Genomic DNA, 18555 nt, shown 5'->3' on the forward strand with positions numbered 1-18555 from the left:
CTTTTATTTGTTTGTTCTGCCTCAACATGGTGAGTAGATTTTTTATCTATACAATTACACTTATATCTATCACACATTAAAGAATTAGGTACCTAAAAACATGCTTGTATTAAAACTCAACTCTGTGTTAAAATTCCAAAGCAATCAGTCAAGAACTTTTGGAGATTAATGATTTTGAACAAATGAACATTTACATTTCTGTAACTTTTCCAGTACGTATAAAAAAACATGTGTGCCAAAATTTCAAAGTGACTCATGAACATCATTAAGAGATTTGTGATTTTGAAGAAAAACAAACATCTTTGTATTTACATAGAAACTGCAAATGTTTCTGATCACAAATCTCTGGAAGTTTTTGAGCGAATGCTTTGAAATTTTGACACAATGTTGCATTGGAACATGTGTGCTTTCATATACACATTTCTTTAAATATATGTAATTTTTATAAATTTAATAATAGTGAAACTTGTTACAAAAAATCTTAAAAAGTTAGAAAAAGGTACCTGTATTAGCATGCAACACTGCAATATTGTGTCAAAATTTCAAAGCTATCAGTGGAGAACTTTCGGAGATACAAAATTTCGAACAAACGAACCTTTACATTTTTATTTATATAGATTTCTATTGCACCCACAGTTGCAAAACAGAGTTATGACAAATAATTGAATCACTGCTCAAGACCTATGTTTCTGACATAAAACTGCAGAATTTTACAATCACATTGCGAAATTCAAAAGTATGGAATTTTACAGAAAGTTGTTACCTGATTGTTCCAGTAGAGTGCAGCAGTTACGAAAGATGGCAACAGTCACCGGGAAAGCGTATGGTGCATTCAAATTTTATACACATTACACATACACAGCACAACTACGCTTCGAAACGAGGTTTCGACAACACACACTGGCAACGAACGGCAGTGTTAGCTGATAGTGCACAGATGCCTCGGAGGGCCGCTTGATAGTGAGGGCAAAATGTTAACAAACAGATAATTGGTATGAAACTTCCTGGCAGATTAAAACTGTGTGCCAGGCCGAGACTCGAACTTGGGACCTTTGCCTTTTGTGGGCAAGTGCTCTACCAACTGAGCTACCCAAGCACGACTCACGCCCCGTCCTCACAGCTTTACTTCTGCCAGTACCTCGTCTCCTACCTTCCAAACTTTACAGAAGCTCTCCTGCTAACCTCGCAAACCAGCACTCCTGAAATAAAGGATATTGCGGAGACACGGCTTAGCCACGGCCTGGGGGATGTTTCCAGAATGAGATTTTCACTCTGCAGCGGAGTGTGCACTGATATGAAACTTCCTGGCAGACTAAAACTGTGTGCCAGGCCGAGACTCGAACTCGGGACCTTGGCCTTTCGCGGGCAAGTGCTCTACCAACTGAGCTACCCAAGCACGACTCACTCCGCTTCTGTAAAGTTTGGAAGGTAGGAGACAAGGTACTGGCAGAAGTAAAGCTGTAAGGACAGGGCAAAGGTCCCGAGTTCGAGTCTCGGCCTGGCACACAGTTTCAATCTGCCAGGAAGTTTCATATCAGCGCACACTCCGCTGCAGAGTGAAAATCTAATTCTGATAAATGGTAGTTCTTCCAGAAACATTTCAAGCAGGTACTCTACCATTTGCAACTGCTACAGGGTGCGATATCTGGGAACAAAGTAAATGGCTTTTAAATGTGAACAGCACCTTGAAGATTATGGTTTTATGGTTCTTGTGAGATGTGTGTCTCATAATGAAACAACATTACTGTGAATGGTACACTGAACAGAAACAATGAGCATGTCTAGGACACAAATATCCCAAAGTAACATGCAATATACATATGACCTACAAAAAGTTAGTGTTGTGTAATCTCAGAGTTTGAAGTTCACTGCATCTGTAAAACCTTAAAAAATATGATACTAAGGTTATACTGGGAACAATAAATATAAATTTCTTTTACAAACACTACAGTAACTCAACTCAGCCCCAGTCTGCTTTCTCATGAGGTGTTTTGTAAAAGATCAGGTTTGTACTAACTTTACTGTACTGACTGCAACAAGAGCTTTTCTTCAAACACCTAACTTCGACAGTGGCACAAATTTTGTTACACATTTGTATCTGACGAATCGACGAGCAGGGAGGGTAGTGGGGGTCGTAGCATACTAATCGTCTAGAGTTTCTCAGTGACGTCACGTACAGTGATACGGAGGCTGAGAAAGAATGGACAGTCAAGGCACCAGGAGAAGTGGGCATTAGTAAACTGTTTAAATAAGAACAGGAGTTCAGAAAATATATGGCAATCTGTCGCTGATAATTTGTTTATTGTAGATCTACATTTCAATCACTGTGTGGCTATTATGGATGTAGTAAGAAACAATGGTTGAAATCTAGATCTGCAATGAACAGATTAATAGTATTCTGATATTCTTCATGGGTTTGCAGCCAGATCATGTCGTTGTCCAGGCACAATATTTCAGCGGACCAGCTGGCCGCCATCTTCAGATGAGTTAATGCTAGTGCACTGCCTCGCCGGAACTGAATTCCGGCCACAACGACGGAAGCCTTTATACACCACAAACAGAGCATCGTGGGTGCGTGAGATGACGGGCAGTGCCTCCTGGTGGCAAGTTGACACGCAGTGCGCCGGTGGGAGAAGACGGCAGAAACGATAAATTGCAACAGCACTAGTTGGAAGAATCCAATGATCGAAAAGAAGACCGTTGTTGTTTAATGTCAGACAAAATCGGATTCCATATCTTACTTAGAGGAAAACCTTTATCCCTGTTAATAATATTACTGGATAATCTACCGTATTTACTCGAATGTAAACCGCACTCGAATCTAAGCCGCACCTGAAAAAAGAGACTCGAAATCAAGGAAAAAAACATTTCCCGAATCTAAGCCACACCTTAAATTTGAGACTCGAAATTCAAGGGCAGAAACAAAGTTGGTCCATTGTAATATGAGACACAATTTAGGTCGAATGGTTGACGATACAGCTACAGTAGTGTGGTTTGAGTCGTAAGATAAGCAGTTACGCTTTACCAGGTAGCCATTGCTATGCGTCAGGTGCTCCATCCATATTTATATGGGTACCGGTACCCTTCCTTTTTCACGTGCTTCATCTGGATTGAATTAATTGCTTATTTTTCTTTGATCTGTTAACTGCCGTTCTCTTTTATTATAGGTGTTTACGTCACTCTAAGCTGAAAACGTATTGTACTGTGTCATGCATTGTTTGCCGCATTCTGATAATGAGTGTTTCCGGCCTGTCGCCGCGCGCGGCATGGCTTACTTTTGTGTGTGCTACAACCGCCCCCCTTTTTTTTTTTTTTTTTTTTTTTTAAAAAAAAAAGGAGAGGATCAACAAGAACCAGATAATAGACTGCGTATGGTAGATGATGTTCTGAACGAGAGTTTAGCGAAAATTTTTCTCCGTTTGAAAATCTTTGCACACGACTCTTTAGTACATAACATTCTGCACAGAAATTAGAGTCATCTTAGATTTAAAAATCTAGTCAATTGCCGTGCTTAATTTCTGACTGTATCACTATTAGGCATAAGAGTAATACGAATATGGACATGACATGATATGTACATTCTTCCGCGTTTGCTGTTGTCTCATCTAGTGTCTTAGTTTATTAGGCAGACAGGATTTAAATGAGATAGCAGCAAACACAAAACAATACATGGCAAAATGTTTATATTCATATTATTCTTATGATGAAGAGAATACTGCATGTGATTCACAATTCATAAAAGTTACTATTAGCAACCATATCTTCTCACAGGTAGGAAAAAATTCAGAACATAGAGTTGGCCATATTGACAAACATCCCGAACAGTCTTGCCAGTCGGATTTTCGTAGTACATTGAAAGACTGCTACATTCGAAGATGAACAATACGGAATTTGTATTTACTTCGTTGGATAATGTATGAAAATGCAGTGGTCAAAACTCGGGGCGGAGAAAAAAGCTCGTTTTCCACCTATTTTTAAAAAAAATTTATTTAATGGCGCAGAGGTTTGGCGCCAGTATTTATCTTTGTGGCTGCAAAGCATGCCTGTGTAGTGCTACATATATTCGACGGCAGAAGTTAGTTGTGGTGGCACCTACTAACATTTTTCAGAACTTCCTCTTACGTTGCACTCGATTCTAAGCCACAGGCGGTTTTTTGGATTTCAAAAATCGGAAAAAAGTGCGGCTTAGATTACAGTAAATACGGTAATTTCAATGGATTCTTTAAGAACACATTTCCAATAGCGAGAAGCAGGAGAGATCAATTGTGTCTTGTCATACATCACCCTGTGTCCTTCATTAAGGCAATTTTCCGCCACTGCCGACTTCTCAGGCTGGAACAACCGAGTGTGCCGATGATGTTTCACGTACTGGTCCTGAATAGTTCAAATAGTTTGACCAATATACTTCTTTCCACAGTGACACAGAATTTCATAAACTCCGGGCCTCCTCAAGCCAAAATTATCTTTAACTGAGCCAAGAAGGGCTCTAGTCTTGGCCACCGGCGTAAAAACACTTTTACTATTATATTTTCTTAAAATTCTTGAAATTTTGGATGATATACTTCCCGCGCAAACGGTAAATAAGCAACAGCTTCAAAAGTATCCTCTATTGGCTCGTGTGACGGACCAAACTGAAGAGCACGGCATATTTGTTGTTCCGTATATCCATTCTGTTCAAAAACAATCTTCAAATGATCAAGTTCTTCTTTCAAATGTTCGTTGTCAGAAATGGCAAAAGCTCTTTCGACCAGAGTCCGCAAAACTCCACTACGTTGGTGTGGCGGATGACAGCTGGTTGCATGAAGATAGCAGTCAGTATGTCCAAAAGTCCCATCATCCTTTCTTTGCACTAAAACATCAAGAAATGGAAGTTTACCATCACTTTCAATTTCCATAGTAAATTTAATACTTGGATGTAGACAATTAAAATGATCTAAGAAGCGATGCAAAGCATCAATTCCATGTGGCAAAACCATAAAAATGTCGTCAACGTATCTAAAAGAAAACTTTGGTTTAAGAAACAAATTTTTGAGTGCCATGTCTTCAAAGTCTTCCATAAAAAGGTTGGCAACTATGGGGGAGAGTGGACTCCCCATAGCTACCCCATCAGTTTGCTCAAAATATACATCATCAAGAAGAAAATATGTTGAAGTCAACACATGACGACATAATTTGGTTTCCGTCGTCGTGGCTGGAATTCAGTTCCGGCGAGGCAGTGCACTAGCATTAACTCACCTGAAGACGGCGGCCAGCTGGTCCGCCGAAATATTGTGTCTGGATGACGACATGATCCGGCTGCAAACCCATGAAGGGTTGGGTTGGGTTGTTTGGGGAAGGAGACCAGACAGCGAGGTCATCGGTCTCATCAGATTAGGGATGGACGGAGGAGGAAGTCGGCCGTGCCCTTTGAAAGGAACCTGGAGCGATTTAGGGAAATCAGAAAACCTAAATCAGGATGGCTGGACGCGGGATTGAACCGTCGTCCTCCCGAATGCAAGTCCAGTGTCTAACCACTGTGCCACCTCGGTCGGTTTTAAAACCCGTGAAGAATATCAGAAGTTATTACGCTGGGAAAATCTACAAAATCAGATTAATAGTAACTGATAGCCGAACATTTTCTCAGCTTTAAAGAAATGCAGTAGCCACACACACACACACATTCCATACTGAATTGAACCAGAGATTTCACATGTAAAAAGCTCAATATATTCAACAGGTGGGATACAGGTGGCACGCTCTAATGACAGCGTATTTGACACTGGCTGGTGGAGGAGTGACAATGGGTAAGTCGAGGTAGGTTGGGAAAGACAAATGCATGCTGTCGGTCCAGAGGCTGCGGAAAGAGAGAGAGAGAGAGAGAGAGAGAGAGAGAGAGAGAGAGAGACACTCACAATCTGCCCACATCCTCTGGCATCAGCCTTGACATTTTTCCCAAGTCCCCTATCTGTTGCTGACGGCACCATTCGCAAACCGTGGGCTGTCAGCAATCCTAACAGCTGCTAATCACTTCTAGCGTGAAATACAGGTTGGCCCTGATAACATGTAGGCCCTATGAAGTGTACAGAGTACGTATATTTCTATTGAACATGAAAGAAAATGTTCAGTTGTCAATAACTTCCCAATAACTTCTCCAGTTGGTCACTCTGAAGGGGTGGTGGCCTGTACAATTGCAAAACTTCAGAGTATAACACAAATGTAAAACTGCAGTATATTAGTAAAAACTAAATTACCATTAATCTGTATTGCAGATGTCAGAAGAATACTCGCACGGTTCCTGCAAATTAGAAATCTGATTATCTGACGTTAAGCAAAGGCAATATGAATGAGGGCATATTAGAGCAAGAGTGTAATAATGTGATCAATAACAATAGTAAAACTGGAAGTAGTAAACAACACAGTGCTACCATCAGTTTTGCCATCTCCACGGCAACTATTCGTTCACATCATATGACCATTACGGTGACTACAATATCGTATACTCACACACACGTTATCAAAGTATCGGGACCCATGCAGCTGTGTGTTGTTTTGCACAGGGATGTTATTGTAATGAAACTGTTGAAAGATATTAAAATCTTCAAAATATCAGACCACAGTGGGAAAAATACGGATTTCCAGAAAGTTCATAAATATAATTACATACTACACTATATATACTAAAGAGACAGATTACTGTTACAACACATGACTTTGTCAGTGACCTAAGCCTATACCTCGATGCCAACAACCCATACTCCATAAAACTAGTGCCAACAGTGAACTCATCGGTCAAAGCATGGCAGCTTTATCCCAAACTGCACTACAACCTTGAAATCGGTTGAGAAGACTGGCACATTAAGGTAGCAGCAAAATACATAACATTTCTCCAATGAAATCTGTTTATAAATTGGTGATATAGCGACACAGTCACTTAGCAGCCTTCCAATGGCAATAGGCTGCGTTGTTCGATCATCAAGTGTACAGAGAGGTCATCAGTTATGGTGAACCCGTCATTTATTAATTACTTAAATTCGTTTCAGTCAGGAGATTAACTTACACTTATAAGACCCGGGGCACCGACAACTTCTCCAGTCTCGTTGACCCAAAGGTGACTGACAGCAGGCACGACACGGAGAATGGGTTTCTCCAAGGGAAACTCTGGTCCTAATATCACGTGCAGAGCCATCTGGTGGTCTCCTGAGACAAAGTCCACACGATATTCCACATCGGCGTGCACTTCTGTTACACTGAAACACAGAAGGTCAAATATAAACTAGATGTCTCTCCACATGGGACTTTTTGTTCCAACCACCAGTTTTTCAATCTTCTCCACTGTGACTAACATCGACAATCTCACAATTTGCTTTCTTTATTTGCTGAACTTTCCCCTCTTTTTGTAATATGAAATGCATACAGAATTATTAGGCCTCAGCCGTGACACAAGTAGTTACACTCAGAGTTGTGCTGAGTACATGTCAACACAAATGTCATTCAAATTTCATTTGTAGCCTAAATTTGTCCTCCAAAAAGGGAGCACACGTAGAGCTGGACCAATTGGCAGGTCGACAGAAGCGTCCGATCCCATGCGTCGGCTTTGACACACGATGTAAGGGTGTTGTCGTGTGTGACGTCATGATGGCGCAGAGTTTGCTTTGTGAGTGTGGCGTGTTTGTAGATGTCGTCGTGTTGTGGTTTGTTGTGCTCTCTGGTGGTATGTTCAGGGTTTTCATTTGTGTGGCGTAATGGGCTCAGTTTGCTTTTGCTCCTTATCCAGCATTGTTAGAGTGTCGACTGTGTTTGTAGTGGTATTCGTTTCAGTGAGTTAACGATTTTGTGTGAAGGTTAATTTAGTGTTGTTCGCTGTACATCATGTGGTAATTTTAGTAAAATTAATCGGTTGTTGTTTTTGTTCAGGAATGGATATGACGGATAAAATTAACAGTGTGCAGTTCAAGGGAAGTGTCGATCCCAATGTGTGGTTGTGTATGTTGGTATTGGTATCGGGAGATGTTTTTGAGCTATATAGGCCAAGGGAAGTGTTTGATCCTAATTTATGGGATCGGGAGATGCTGTTAAGCTATATAGGTCAAGGGAAGTGTCCGATTCCAGATGATATTGTGTTTAGTGGTATTTGGGAAGTTTCGTGATGTCAGTTTTTTTCGTCTTTTTGTGTGGTTTTGTATGGGGGTGGGTGTCTAAATTTGTTTATATTTAGTTTGCTCCCCACCCAAAAACACCACATGACATTAGTGTCATTAGGCTTTTTGTGGAAAGTGTGTGTGTTTGTTTTTAGATGTATTTTCATCCTCATAATGTGTACGTAACGACTTTATATGCACCATATTGGAATCGTGGTTTATGGTCATTTCAGCCATATTTGTGATGTCATGGGTCAAAGCAGATGGGCAGGATTGGATGCTTCTGTATTTCCCAATTGGCTGTGAAGGCAACTTAATTGAAAGTAACAACTGTTCATTCCCCATGATACTGACTGTACATATACATCAGTGGACTCAAATGTGGCAAAAAGTATTGCACCTGTGGAACAACATTGTGTGACAATACATCTTGTGGAGGGGAACATGTAACATGATTATATCTGGAAGAGAGTGATAGTACATTATGGGAACAAAATTCTGTTTACGAGAGGTGTTATCAGTTTGCAGCTAGAGAACAGTGAGGGTAAACTCTTGCGGCTGCTATCAATATGAATGAACATCAAGTATGTTCAACAGGTTGTCCATATGAACTATCACGTAATATAACCGGTAAGTGAGATATGACACTGTACGTGAAAATCAATGACAGCAATGTGGAGATAACTATGTGCATGCTGCTACTCTTCCACAAATTGTGTGCAATTTGATGCCATGCCTATCATATTAAATTACAGGTTCGCACACAATATAATATACAAACACATATGTTGTGTCAAGTGTTAAGCTTTTAAGTGATTGACTGTTACATATGATAACACACATTTTGCATCTGGGAATAGAGGAATGACACGGGGTATAACTGAAGGTTACCTGGAAAAAAAAAAGAAAAAAAAAGGTATTTTACCTAACACCTGACTTCAACAGAAACAGAAATGAGTGTGAATATCAGAAATGATTTAAAACAGAGAACACACATTTAGTATACTGCCTATTTTTCAATATACGAGGTGCTATCCAAAATTTTCGGGACTGGTGCTGCCATCTGTTGAAAACCTTAACCATCACCCACGAGGTAGTTCCCATCCACATGTACGCACCTGACCCAGCGCTTCCGCCATTGGTGAAACGTTTTCTGCAAATCCTGAGGGTGTTTATCACCACCAGTGATGCTATTACGGACACACAACACCGTGATTCCAATACAACATTAATTTTATTTCTCTCCAAGGCACGTACATCATGGAATATAAAACATTAATTCAAGGATAATCAATATTTCCAGAGTGTCTATAATTACAAATATCAACCCGCAACACCCTCCCCACCCTGGTCAACTTCTAGAGGAATGACCAGTTGAACGGGACGTGAGATTACGGATCCTTCTGAAGTGCGTAAGGTTACAGTTCATATTTTCCCATCTCTTCCTTCACGAAGATCTTCTATCCGCACCTTCCTCCACATGTGTCGTGGACGAACACCCTCTTGTAGAAGAATGACATCACCCAGCTGGAGTCTTCCTAAACCTGGCCTTGGTTGATGAGTTTCATGGAAGTTTTTGGGCAGGATCAGATATTCTTTCTTCCACCTGTTCCAGAAGTGTTCTACCATCTTCTGCAGCCTTTGAAATTCCTTGGACAAGTCCTTTCTAACTGGTGATTCTGGGCCAGTAGGTAGTGTTGTGAGTCGATCACCTACAAAGAAATGTGTGGGCGTCAGTGGCTCAGATTCCTCTCCCCCTTGCGTAATTGGTCTAGAGTTTAGTGCTGCTTCTATGCTGACCAGGATTGTGTTGAGACCTTCTTCGTCCAACTGTGATTGTCCTAAATCGTTTCTCAGGCAGTGTTTGACACAGATCCCACCATCCGTTCCCAGAATCCTCCCCACCAAGGCGCATGTGGGGCGATGAATTTCTAAGTGATGGCTTGCCGGGCGAGGTACTTGTGCGTCTTGCTTGCCATGAGAGCCTGCCAGAGCTCCTTCAGCTCTAAGTGCGTGGCACGGAAGGTAGTAGCGTTATCAGTGTAAATTGTGCTGGGCACTCCTCGTCTTCCGACAAACCGTTGTAGGACTTGAAGAAATCTGTCAGTTGACATATCTGAGCTTAGTTCCAGGTGTACGGTTCGTGTTGTTGCGCATGTGAATAGAGCAACATACGCTTTCATCGTAATATGTCCTTGTCTGACGTATAATGGACCAGCAAAGTCAATACCTGTTACTATAAATGGTTTCAGTAGTGAAACTCGTTCAGCTGGTAATGGAGCCTCAGTTTGTTGAACAACGTGAGCTTTCACCATCTTACACGGTAGGCAACGGTGTAGAACACGTTTAATTGCCTGTCGAGCTCTAAGGATCCAAAATTCTGTTCTCAGTTCAGATAACACTATGTTTACTCCGAGGTGATGCAAACGAATGTGAGTCTGCTGGATCATTAAATGTGTGAAATGATGATGTCCATCGAGAAGAATCGAGTGGCATTGATCTCTGGTTAATTCTGCAAACTGCAGCCGTCCACCGAGACGAATAAGACCGTTATCCAAGAATGGGTTGTAGCGAGCTATCTGAGAATTACGTGGTAGAGGCATGTTGTTGTATAGTGCATGCAGTTCGAGCGCAAAATGTTGCTGTTGAACAACTTTAATCCAGTAAGTGCGTGCTTCGCCCAAATCTGATACTGTTAGTTCTCCAGATGTTTTGTTTTCTTTCAATAAGTGCCATTTAAAGCGAAGTACCCATCCTTTAACTCTTAACAGCTTGAAGTAGCTACTGTATCGTGTAGCTGTTAAAATAGGAATCGTCGTTCGTACCATGAGGACTTGGTCTGTTAATTTCTTCTTTTCTTGCAAGGAGTGCTCTTCTATCTGTAAAATACAACAATCTATTTGAATCCTCTCTAGAGTGTCGAACCGACAGCCTTTCAACTTGAGTTTCAGTTTAGGGAATAATGGGAAGTCGCAAGGTGCCAAAGCTGGCGAGTACGGTGGGTGGGGTACAACTGCCAACTTGTTTTTTTGCCAAAAAGGTCCTGGTGAGCAAGGACGTGTGACAGGGCACATTGTCGTGATGCAGCAGCCAGTTCCCTTGACGCCAAAGTTCCAGCCGTCGTCACTGCAGGTTTTCACGGAGCCATCGTAAAATGTCACAGTAGTAAGTGGAATTCACTGTTTGGTTGAGTGGGTCGAATTCTTTGTGCACAACTCCCTTGGCATCAAAGAAAACGATGATCATGTTCCTCACTTTGCTCTTCACCTGTCTCGCTTTTTTGGGTCTTGGAGAGCCCGGGTTCTTCCACTGGGAGGATTGTTGCTTTTTCTCTGGGTCATAACCATAAATCCAGCTCTTGTCACTGGTGATCAGATGCAGTCTGACGAAGGTCCGTGCACACTGCAACATACTGTGCCTTCTGTTCAGCATTCGAGATCCTTGGCACAAATTTTGTAGCGACACGATGCCTGCCCAGTTCATCAGTCAACATTTGTTGACATGTCCCATAACCAATACCCACTTCATCCGCAAGGTCTCGCATGGTTCGACGCCGATCCGCACGAACCAATTGTTGATGTTTGGCAACAATGTCTGGCATTGTGCGGCCCACGGGCCTTGCAGTGTGAGCATCATCTTCGACGTCTGTACAGCCGGCCATGAACCGAGCATGCCACTCAAACGCATGCATATTGCTCAAGCTCTGTCCCCCAAACACTTCTTGAATCACTGAAAGGGTTTCCGTAGCACTTTTCCCGAGATTCGCACAAAATTTGATACACACGCGCCGTTCTGCTTGCGAATGCATCGTAAAATCACAACACACCAAATACAAAGTAGTATGGAAATAGAAATTCTTCCAATCCATACGTGGCATACAGCAAACCAGTGCTTAAGAGTACTGGTTATAAACAGTCTTGGTTGCAAGTTTGGTTTTTTATTTTTCAACGAGAAGTTTCGCCTTATTTAGGCATCTTCAGGTTATCTTTTCCAAATGGACGCGAGAGGCAGCAAGATCTGCATAACGCGTTCCCATTCACAGGAGTGAGTAACAGAGTAAGATGGGGGCTCAGGTAGTTATGCTGATCTTGCTGCCTCTCGCGTCGATCAAGGAAAGATAACCTGAAGATGCCTAAATAAGGCGAAACTTCTCGTTGAAAAATAAAAAACTAAACTTGCAACCAAGATTATTTTTAACCAATACTAGTATGGAAATAACTGTGGACATGCAAAACGTCCTCCCAACTCAATGCCACTCCGCACACTGACTCTTCTGATATGCAGCTCTCGCCACCTAGCGGTGCAAATATCTACTACTCCTACTTTCCAGATGGCAGCACCAGCCCTGAAAATTTTGGATTCCAACTCGTAATTCCAATGATTAAGACATTTTTGTGAAGGTGTACCATTATTTTCATACATTCTCCAGAAATATGTAGTACTTAGTTCTAGAGACAAGTAATGAAGGTTCCAAGCAGTTCTCCCTTTTCATATTAAATGCCATTTGCCCAAATACTTACTATTGTGCAGCAGCATGATTCTCAAGCACATGTCTTTAAGCTTGATTTGAAAGGATCTATGTAGCCTTCGCCACAATATGCAATGGCCTAGATGGTAGTACTCTGTCTTATGGTTTCTTACAATTGTTTACACTGTAGCTTACATCTAGGGATTTCTGTTGTAAATCCACTCAGTTCTGCTTTCCTTGCAAACAAATACGAGGTGTCATGTATGGGTGAATCACAAAGAGCACTTAATATTAAACGTCATCCTACATTGTCTGGAATCTTTCATCAATACTTGGGCTGTCAGTACTAACTGCACAAGTAACTCCTAAGTTCTCTCTGCGACTTTAAGGAAATGCCGAAAATTTGTGTGCATCATCATTGGATCTAAATGCAAGCTCTATTATTGCGGGACGAGAAATTGCATCAACGAGTAAATCACATGTTACTAAAAATGCCCAATTCTTTTAGATCCTTCGAACAGTTACATATTATGATGGTGTCAAGAGCATGGTAAAGTTCGTGTCCTCTGCTGTCACCGAATTCGCAAGGCAATGTCAAGAGCATGGTTAGGTTCGTGTCCTCTGCTGTCACCGAATTCACAAGGCAAGCAAAATGATGGATGAATAGACACCGAGAAAGAAACTAACACTATAGTACGTGCAATCAGCTGAATACGTTGCAGTTTTCTCTGTAATGAACTTAATGTTTGTTGTGAATTCTTTAAAATAAAGTGAGAACTTACTTAGCGTTGAAGATTTTCAGTGTGTCAATTTGCCTCTTTCGCTTTAAAGAGGCATTATCTGAATCTGCGCCGTATAACCTGGATATCATTTAAATGCCTTCGTAAATAAACATGCACAGTTTGCTACTCGGCACTCGCCTTGTAGCGCTAAGGCAAAGGTACAAACAGCTAAACGTCAACAGCTGCTGCAGCGCAATAGCATCTATGACTTAGAAACAAATAACATTTCTTACAATATCTGAAGAAAATATTTTATTTACTTTCTATAAGTATACAGGAGAAGTAATTGATCACCAATATCTAGGGTGGTCGAGTACAAAGCTAATATATTGTGTACCTCCGGCCTAAGATTAAGCAAATCTATGCAGGTGCGCAATCTTTGGCTCACCGTGTTAGTGTGTTGTTTTGTGTAGACTGGAGGAGGCGTGTGTATGAAAAAGTGAAGTAGTTATAGTTAAATCTGAAAAATGCCATCGATAGACGTGTTAGCCCCCCCTCCGCCACCTCCACCGCCGCCACCGGCCCCGGAGGTGCAACAAGAAACTGATACAACTCCATCAACACAACCAATCGTTGGGATTATTTATCCACCTCCAGAGGTGAGAAGTATCCTTTCATGGCGGAAATTGATCGTTTTGTTACAGGTTTTTGGAATAATGATTCATGTTCGAGTTTTCCTTAATATTATTTTCCAGATATTGTTGACAAAACTGCTAGCTTTGTTGCCAGAAACGGACCAGAATTCGAAGCTAGGATTAGGCAAAATGAGATTGGAAACCCCAAGTTTAACTTTCTAAACTTTGGAGATCCATATCATGCATACTACCAGCATAAGGTCAAAGATTTCAGAGAAGGTAGAGGTAAGTCACTGTGGAAACATTAATTTGTAAATTAATGTTGCTTAGGTATTGAAGGCAGTCCATGTGAAATTTAACCGCTAGTCTGTTACTTGGCAACGCAGATTGATAAAATTTCTGCACTCACAATATAGTTTTCTACATGGAAAAACCCTAAACTAACTTTTTTTCGTAAAATTGTGTGATTTTTGACACTTTTTGAAACCCTAAAACATACGCATCACTTCTTTAACTATTTGACTTTCAGGCTTAAAATTTGTATTGTTTTATTCAGTTTCTTTTGAAGCTGTTAAAAAGCATGCTACTTGACTCTTCATAAAATGCAGAATTTTCTCGAACATTTTTTTTTTTTTTTTCAGAAATTGGAATTATTCATTGTTCTAAAAAACGCTGTGTTAGTATTTGGTATTCCAGTGGGAACACATCAAAATGAATTTTATTTTGTTAGTTATTCAGCATCCAGTGTGTAGTTTCTTTGGACGTGTTCCTAGGTTGTTATGAAAAACTAAAATGATGAAAAACAAATAACATTGTCAAATCATTGTTATATTTGGTTTAGGAAGCGGGTATTTATTAGATTGTGGTATGGTAGGCTATAATTTAAATTTTATATTCATATCTGGTTTTACCTGAAAAACTGTGAAAATATTTTAATACAGGTTTCAAAAACAATGTATAATGTATCGTATCAGAATATTTTAATATACATCATAGTTTAACGGAATGGACAGTGTCTTGACAGGATGATATAAGATGAACATCAGTAAAAGCAAAACGAGGATAATAGAATGTAGTCAAATTAAATCGGGTGATGCTGCCGGAATTAGATTAGGAAATGAGGCACTTAAAGTAGTAATGGAGTTTTGCTATTTTTGGAGCAAAATAACTGATGATGGTCGAAGTAGAGACGATATAAAATGTAGATTGGCAATGGCAAGGAAAGTGTTTCTGAAGAAGAGAAATTTGTTAACATTGAATATAGATTTAAGTGTCAGGAAGTCATTTCTGAAAGTATTTGTATGGAAGTGAAACATGGATGATAAATAGTTTGGACAAGAAGAGAATAGAAGCTTTCGAAATGTGGTGCTACAGAAGAATGCTGAATATTAGATGGGTAGATCACATAACTAATGAGGAGGTATTAAATAAAATTGGGGAGAAGTGGAGTTTGTGGCACAACTTGGCAAGAAGAAGGGACCGGTTGGTAGGACATGTTCTGAGGCATCAAGGGATCACCAATTTAGTATTGGAGTGCAGCGTGGAGGGTAAAAATCGTAGAGGGAGACCAAGAGATGAATACACTAAGCAGATTGAGAAGGATGTAGGCTGCAGTAGGTACTGGGAGATGAAGCAGCCTGCACAGTATAGAGTAGCATGGAGAGCTGCATCAGACCAGGCTCTGGACTGAAGACCACAACAACTACAACAACATCATAGTAACACGCAGTTAATAATAAAGTCTACATATAATTTACTTAACTGAACTTTTATTTTACATGCACTCCGTCTTCAGGCCACAAGTGGACCATCCGACCGCCGTGTCATCCTAAGATGAGGATGCGGAAGGGAGGGGCGTGTGGTCAGCACACCGCTCTCCCGGTCGTTATGATGGCTTTCTTTGACCGGTGCCGCTTCTATTCGGTCGAGTAGCTCCTCAATTGGCATCACGAGGCTAAGTGCACCCCGAAAAATGGCAACAGCGCATGACGGCTGAATGGTTACCCATCCAAGTGCCTGCCACGCCCGACAGCGCTTAACTTCGGTGTTCTCACGGGAACCAGTGTAGCCACTGCAGCAAGGCCGTTGCCTTTATTTTACAGATACACCAATATTAATTTATGTTACTTAATTATTGGTGAAGCTGTTTCTATTTAAGATTTGTGTTATTTGACTGCCTTGTAATGAGAAACTTTCTACTTATCTACAACTAGAGAAACTTTATGGTGATCCATTTTCAGTTTTATTGGTGTCTAAAGTTGTATTGAATGAAACAGTGGAACCTCCAGGTACCAACAGCCACAAATCAGGAAAAGATAGATTGCTACTTCTGTAAAGACAGCATGCCTAAGTTGCAGATAGGCACAATTAAGACACTTATCCATAACCTTTTTGTCACAACCTTCTAAAAAACAGAGAGAAAAACACACAAACTTCATTCACACAAGGAAGCACATCTCACACACACGTGACTGCCAACTCTGGCAGCTCAGGTCAGATTTGATGGTCACGTGTGCATGAGGTGTTCTTGCATGTGGGAATGAATGGTGTGTATTCCTCTATTTCTGACAAAGGCTGTGGCCAAAAGCATATGTTGAAGTTTTTTTTTTTTCCCAATTGTACGTATCTGCAGCATAATGTGTCGTCTTTACAATGAATTGTAATGTATCTTTTTCTACATTGTTAATATATTAATTTCCACGACTTATTCTTCTTTGTATTACAACACATTTATTTCCAACATAATATTTGAGGTTTTACACATCTTCAGCTGACAGTCCCGGTGTTCTTGCAGTGGCAGTTGTGGTGGTGTTGTGTACAAGTGTGAATGTTTCACAAACTTCAGGTTTATGTGCTACCAGGAGCTGAAAAAGGAGAAGAGTGTGTGGATGATGTGACTTACCAAACGAAAGCGCTGGCAGGTCGATAGACCCACAAACAAACACAAACATACACACAAAATTCAAGCTTTCGCAACAAACTGTTGCCTCATCAGGAAAGAGGGAAGGAGAGGGAAAGACGAAAGGATGTGGGTTTTAAGGGAGAGGGTAAGGAGTCATTCCAATCCTGGGAGCGGAAAGACTTACCTTAGTGGGAAAAAAGGACAGGTATACACTCGCGCGTGCGCACACACATATCCATCCACACATATACAGACACAAGCAGACATATTTAAAGACAAAGAGTTTGGGCAGAGATGTCAGTCGAGGCGGAAGTGCAGAGGCAAAGATGTTGTTGAATGACAGGTGAGGTATGAGTGGCGGCAACTTGAAATTAGCGGAGGTTGAGGCCTGGTGGGTAACGGGAAGAGAGGGTATATTGAAGAGCAAGTTCCCGTCTCCGGAGTTCGGATAGGTTGGTGTTGGTGGGAAATATCCAGATAACCCGGATGGTGTAACACTGTGCCAAGATGTGCTGGCCGTGCACCAAGGCATGTTTAGCCACAGGGTGATCCTCATTACCAACAAACACTGTCTGCCTGTGTCCATTCATGCGAATGGACAGTTTGTTGCTGGTCATTCCCACATAGAATGCATCACTGTGTAGGCAGGTCAGTTGGTAAATCACGTGGGTACTTTCACACATGGCTCTACCTTTGATCATGTACACCTTCCGGGTTACGGGACTGGAGTAGGTGGTGGTGGGAGGGTGCATGGGACAGGTTTTACACCGGGGGCAGTTACAAGGATAGGAGCCAGAGGGTAGGGAAGGTGGTTTGGGGATTTCATAGGGATGAACTAACAGGTTACGAAGGTTAGGTGGACGGCGGAAAGACACTCTTGGTGGAGTGGGGAGGACTTCATGAAGGATGGATCTCATTTCAGGGCAGGATTTGAGGAAGTCGTATCCCTGCTGGAGAGCCACATTCAGAGTCTGGTCCAGTCCCGGAAAGTATCCTGTCACTGGTGGGGCACTTTTGTGGTTCTTCTGTGGGAGGTTCTGGGTTTGAGGGGATGAGGAAGTGGCTCTGGTTATTTGCTTCTGTACCAGGTCTGGAGGGTAGTTGTGGGATGTGAAAGTTGTTTTCGGATTGTTGGTGTAATGGTTCAGGGATTCCGGACTGGAGCAGATTTGTTTGCCACAAAGACCTAGGCTGTAGGGAAGGGACCGTTTGATGTGGAATGGGTGGCAGCTGTCATAATGGAGGTACTGTTGCTTTTTGGTGGGTTTGATGTGGACGGACGTGTGAGCTGGCCATTGGACAGATGGAGGTCAACGTCAAGGAAAGTGGCGTGGGATTTGGAGTAGGACCAGGTGAATCTGATGGAACCAAAGGAGTTGAGGTTGGAGAGGAAATTCTGGAGTTCTTCTTCACTGTGAGTCCAGATCATGAAGATGTCATCAATAAATCTGTACCACTCCACCAAGAGTGTCTTTCCGCCGTCCACCTAACCTTCGTAACCTGTTAGTTCATCCCTATGAAATCCCCAAACCACCTTCCCTACCCTCTGGCTCCTATCCTTGTAACCGCCCCCGGTGTAAAACCTGTCCCATGCACCCTCCCACCACCACCTACTCCAGTCCTGTAACCCGGAAGGTGTACACGATCAAAGGCAGAGCCACGTGTGAAAGCACCCACATGATTTACCAACTGACCTGCCTACACTGTGACG

The 18555-nt window shown here is 41.6% G+C and overlaps 2 protein-coding genes across 3 annotated transcripts in view; one reads left to right on the top strand and one right to left on the bottom strand.

The window, feature by feature from the left end:
* LOC124552719 (vacuolar protein sorting-associated protein 37A) overlaps nt 1-13537 on the bottom strand; it is a 69954-nt gene extending 56417 nt beyond the window's left edge. The window contains exons 1-2 of the mRNA XM_047127061.1: nt 13368-13537; nt 7037-7226 (exon numbers count right to left, since the gene is read on the bottom strand). Of these exons, the coding sequence (XP_046983017.1) occupies nt 7037-7226; nt 13368-13456 (279 nt within the window). The 5' untranslated portion in view covers nt 13457-13537. The remainder of the gene's footprint in view (nt 1-7036; nt 7227-13367) is intronic.
* Nucleotides 13538-13754: 217 nt separating this feature from the next.
* Nucleotides 13755-18555, top strand: part of LOC124552718 (splicing factor 3A subunit 1) — an 89029-nt gene continuing 84228 nt past the window's right edge. For both annotated transcript variants that reach the window (XM_047127059.1, XM_047127060.1), the window contains exons 1-2: nt 13755-13973; nt 14063-14227. In XM_047127059.1, coding sequence (XP_046983015.1) covers nt 13835-13973; nt 14063-14227 — 304 coding nt within the window. In that variant the 5' untranslated portion in view covers nt 13755-13834. The remainder of the gene's footprint in view (nt 13974-14062; nt 14228-18555) is intronic.

The sequence above is a fragment of the Schistocerca americana genome, chromosome 10, assembly GCF_021461395.2.
Source record: "Schistocerca americana isolate TAMUIC-IGC-003095 chromosome 10, iqSchAmer2.1, whole genome shotgun sequence".
Classification (NCBI taxonomy): Eukaryota; Metazoa; Arthropoda; class Insecta; order Orthoptera; family Acrididae; genus Schistocerca; species Schistocerca americana.